This window comes from Montipora foliosa, chromosome 7, assembly GCF_036669935.1.
Source record: "Montipora foliosa isolate CH-2021 chromosome 7, ASM3666993v2, whole genome shotgun sequence".
Classification (NCBI taxonomy): domain Eukaryota; kingdom Metazoa; phylum Cnidaria; class Anthozoa; order Scleractinia; family Acroporidae; genus Montipora; species Montipora foliosa.
Window position 1 is genome coordinate 35,361,189 of NC_090875.1, and position 5,000 is coordinate 35,366,188.

General features: G+C 39.6%; 2 protein-coding genes across 4 annotated transcripts in view; both read left to right on the forward strand.

The window, feature by feature from the left end:
• The window catches only part of LOC138009427 (sulfotransferase 1B1-like), a 43,867-nt gene that overhangs the window by 28,762 nt on the left and 10,105 nt on the right, over positions 1–5,000 (forward strand). The gene's annotated exons all lie outside the window — the stretch shown is intronic.
• LOC138009429 (sulfotransferase 1B1-like) overlaps positions 1–5,000 on the forward strand; it is a 97,891-nt gene that overhangs the window by 10,289 nt on the left and 82,602 nt on the right. For 2 of the 3 annotated variants that reach the window (XM_068856441.1, XM_068856443.1), the window contains exons 3-4: positions 2,509–2,603; positions 4,462–5,000. The exon at positions 4,462–5,000 is cut by the window's right edge and continues 827 nt beyond it. The exons of the other annotated variant lie outside the window; for it this stretch is intronic. In XM_068856441.1, coding sequence (XP_068712542.1) covers positions 2,509–2,603; positions 4,462–4,728 — 362 coding nt within the window. In that variant the 3' untranslated portion in view covers positions 4,729–5,000. The remainder of the gene's footprint in view (positions 1–2,508; positions 2,604–4,461) is intronic. 3 annotated transcript variants of the gene reach the window in all.

The window sequence follows — 5,000 nt, forward strand, 5'->3', positions numbered from 1 at the left end:
GTGGCAGTTAACAACAGAAGGACAATGGTTGCTAAGGAAGCTTTTCAGTCAAAGAGCCCTACAAAAAGATTGCGTGGATGGTTCTATGAAGCAATTTTTCAATGTTTATTTTTTTCACCGGATGGGAAACGTCCCATCATTTTTCGTAGGATGTAGCATGGAATTTTTATTCAGACAAAAAATGGAACTGATATTTTGAAAAGTGTATCAAAGGAGTGCCTTATGACGTCACAGATTTTGTGTTAAAATGTTCTCGAACTGTTGTGTTAAAAATTTGTGACAAACATAGTTAACTCGCTGAGTTTTTAGGCATTTCTTTTTTGGTCACTTGATTTACCAAATATGGTTGTGAGTCGTGCCATTCAAAGGTATGTTAAAAAGAACACACTTAACAAAGAAACGATTGCTGTAGAGTTAAATGAATTCGAGAAAAGGTTTGGTAGTTAAGAGCCACCCCCCCCCCCCCCTTAACCATATGTCCCTAGGAACGCACCAAGCCCAAATCTTACGAGCAACTGTATCACAAAGCCGGGATTTACTACCCCCCATGTAACTTATATAAGGTACCGCAGTGGTATTGTCGAATTCAGTCAAAATTGAGATGAACTCCAGTCATGTTCCCTCAAAAGATAGTTAGACTCTCGAAGTCATCATGAGCACTATAATAGCCACCTAGGCTAGCGATACTTTCATTCAGGCGCTGAATCCCTGATAAAATCGCTCTATTCACAGCTCTTGCGTCAGTTTCAAGTCCTGACGTACCCTCTCCAGGGTCAATAGAGCCAATAAAGCAGAGTCAATTTCACAACATTTTCTAGCATAAACATCAGTAAACCAAACGGCCTCTGGTAATAATTGGCTCACAAGGTTCCATAGACTCTCACTTCACCCCAACTAGTTAGCGCTACGAGGTAGGTGAATGCCTTAACAAGGTCATTCTAGGTGCACTCGTGATAATTAGCACTGTTACATAGATCACTTCACCTTTGAAATGTATTGTGCAATGCAATTTCGTACGGTTCAAGCTGGCGGCCACGTGGTACTAAAGCGAATCCCTCAGTTACGAGGCATTTTAGGTGAATTTTCCATAAACGCTACTATTACATAATTCACTTCACCTTTCATGCGTATTTCACAATTCCTGATAAAACAATTTTGGTCGAATACGTACCTAAGATAAGCCAAAGAGCCGGTAAAATAGAAGAGCCCCTCGACAAGGGTCTACTTTCTTCAGGTAGTTTGAATGATTGTAACGTCACTCCCAGTAGGCTTTGTTCGTTCATCATGTCAGTACCGAAGGTTACGGTTTATGAGTGAAAATTCACATAACTTCCCCTCAAAAGGATTATTACCAGTCAGTGGGCCAGAACTAATGAAATGATCGACGTGTTCCTTGCAATACACATTAACGTTGAATCGCAAATAATGAATAACCGCCCTGCGAGCAGAGCCTCTCTAAAACTCACCAGTCTTTTAGGTCGCCGCAGCCTAAATGTCTGGGCTAGTCACTCCAGATAAACCGGTTTTGGCAACGCGCGCATCATATTTTTGACACGGTGAAGGTCAAAATCGAGCCTTCAGTACGAAAATCAAAATGGCGTCTTGAAGTGCGATCGAGACTTGGCCTGGCAACGGCAACGGCTCGCGCACACTCAATAAAGACTTAACACGATTTCTGCAGAGTCCTTTCTTTCTCGTCGAGTGTCCAGTTAAGAAAGGCTCTGCTAGCAGGGTGATGAATACTTGACACATCTGGGGGTATATGGGAAGGGTCCTGAAGTGGATCGAACCTTCGATTTAATAACAATTGGAGAACGTTAGATTCTAGAAGGAGAACGACTACGAGTACGAGATTTTCTCATAGAACTACTGTACAATGAGCGCGTGGAAAGCAGCGTTATTTGGCGGGAAAAACGTGATACCGTCGTCATTTTAATAAAAAATGTCGTCAAGTCAAAACAAGTCAACAACACAGTAGCAGTTTTTTTTCGGTTAGCAAAAAGGCTCGGTTACCAGCAATAAGAATAACCGAGCAACCTACACTGCTAACAAAGAGTAAGATTAATCGTCCGGGTTATAAGTCTTCTAAGTATTTACGTTAAAACCGGGCAGTCAAATCTCGTACTCGTTCTCGTCCTCGTCTTAGAATCTAAAAGTCCCTATTGATAACAATGCATAAAGTAGAAACAAACAGCAGCAATTGCAATCTGGTGAGGGAGGGAGTGCGGCGAAAAACTGTTCTAGCTAATAAAACGGACGAGACCACATGAAATATACGCAGGAATGCGAAGGTCACAAAAACTAGAGGCAGTCCTCTCTCTGTTGGACTGAGTTAAATTCAAATAAAACAAGTGTTATTTTCAATCATATTTACTGACATGAATTTGATGTGTTGCTACATTTGGACGTTATTGTAGTGCCTGACTGAGGAAAAGGGCTTTAAATGTTTTGATTTTTTTGTGCTGTGGGCTGCTTTTAACACTACAGTAATTATTTCCTGATTTGTAGTGCCCTATGAACTGTGGAACAAGCACGTCCTAGAATGGTGGAAGCATAAAGATGATAGCAATGTGTTGTTCCTGAAGTATGAGGACTTGAAAAATGTGAGTATGCATATCGAAGTAATAATAATAATAATAATAATAATAATAATAATAATAATAATAATAATAATAATAATAATAGTTATCATTTATTAGTGTTGGTATAATTAGTAGTCTATTTTGTTTTACTATTGTAATTAATAGTGTGATTTGTATTTTAGTAATTCATAATCGTATGTATTGTTTAGGTGTAACAAAATAATACAAAGTTTTAAATTACAAGAAAATAATGACATTTGACCGCATTTTGCAATTTTGAGCAGTATGGTAGAGTCAAATATGGCAGATAGGAGCAAAATTAACAAATGCTGCACTTTGAGAATTGCAAGAAAAAAGAAACAAGTTCAGTACAACTCTGTAATCTACACCATCCTCTTCAAAAAGCGAGACATTGGATCTATGTTTCTGATATTATATACATCTTATTCGATAGTTTAACTCTTAAGGAGGGTGCCTACTAATTCAAAGGTATTTTTGCGCGGTTTCCGGAATATGCGGGAAAAGCGGATCGTAACAAGTATTATTGAAATCCAAAAAGAAAATTGGGGGTAACCGCGCATTTTTCGAAGATAATTAATCAACAATATTTGTAAAAAGCTTTAGAATACAAAGCAATGTATGACGTTCTTTGCCAAATTGAAGCTTAATTCTCTCTGCAAAATGCATGGTTACCGCCACTTTTCTTTTTGGATAGCAAGAGCACTTGCTAAGTTCTGCTTTTTCCGCAAAGGTTTGAACCGCGCAAAATATCCCTGTCTTAATAAGCACCACCCATAGGAAATCCGAGTGCCTCGAGATGCGCAGACCGTATGCGCAATAACAATAGTAGGCACCGTCGTTAATAAGCACGGATAGTTTGCGAGTTGCGTCGTATTTTTCCAAGCCCCGTAGGGGCGAGGAAAAATAAGAGAAATGAGCAAAATGTCCGCGAGTATTATTTGTTAAACCATCGAATAAGAGATTTATTATTCCACCACAAAAAAGGTGTTATTTTGGTTCAATTTTATTTGGTAAGGGTGTTTAAAAAAATGCATCATCCGTCTTTCAGGGCGCGCAGGCGCAAAAAGGCAGCCAAATGTCCGTTATTTGATTGGTAAACGAAATGACGAATGACAAGCGATGATAAGCTAAATTCTCAGGCTTTGCATCGTGTTGAAAACATTTTCTTTCATTGAAAAACTCCTGTTCCGTCCGCATTTGCTCTGTTCTAAACCGGTCAAACCGGGACACTACAGTGTATTACCGTCTCATATTTTGCGCGTTCGCTTGACCAAATATGGTAAAGTGGCGTAATAGTGGAATAATAAAACACCATATTTATGGTCAGTACTATAAGAAATATGAATTGAAGAAATGGTGCATGGCAAACGGTAGAAATTTCAAAAAGCTGTTTTCCTGGCTTCATCCTGCGATCCAATTGAAAACCAGTACCTGGTCAGCGATCAACTTAGAGAAAACTGACTTCGATGACCTTTAAACGTCAGTCCGCGATATGGTGACGTGTACTGGTCAGCGAATACCTTCTTTTAACAAGTGTCAATTAAACATAACATGCATGGATCTGCAATATCAAAGATGTCCCCCACAGAGTTTCACATTTGCATGCATGGGTGACCCATTTTCTTACCATTGGTGCTCTGCGCGCGCGCCTTCGGCCCCCGCAGATCCGCTATGAAAATAATGCGCATATGCTACTGTTATGGCTATGATGTAATGTGCCGATGATGAAAATGATGAAATTTCGAAGACAAAGACACCAGTTCACTCTGTTGTTCACTGCAAAGAAGGCAGAGATAAGTGCTCGCGTAACATACAATTTTAATTTTAATTTTAATTTAGCAACGCTCTTTTTTTTAAGGATTTATCCAGCAATGTCCGGTTGATTGCAGAGTTCCTTGAAAAGCCAGTAACTGAAGAAACCGTCAACAAAATCTCCCAGCAGTGTAGCTTTGAAGAAATGGCAAAAAACGTATCAACTTTCACTGTTGATGGACCCAAACTGTTAAGAAAAGGAGAAATAGGCGATTGGAAGAACTACTTCACAGCGGATGTTGACGAACGCTTTGAGAACGAGGTTCTGAAGGAGCTGAGAGGCACTGGACTTGTATTCGACTTTGAACCTTGAGAAAAGTAATGAATCGTGATTTGCGGTGATTCTTAACCCTCTCACTCCCCGAGGGGGCCTCCATTGATAAGTAAAATTGTCTGGCATCAGACAGGATAAAATCTGTAAGTATCCCTATTAGAAGGGGAGGGTTAAAGGGGACATAGTTTTTTAAAGGACCTAGATGTTGTGAAAGGGTACATAAAGAAGTTTTTGAGTGGACCAAGAGTTCTCTGTAGCGGGCTACGCGGTGCACAGAAACCAATTAATTCAAGCTGAAGTATTTATTGTAC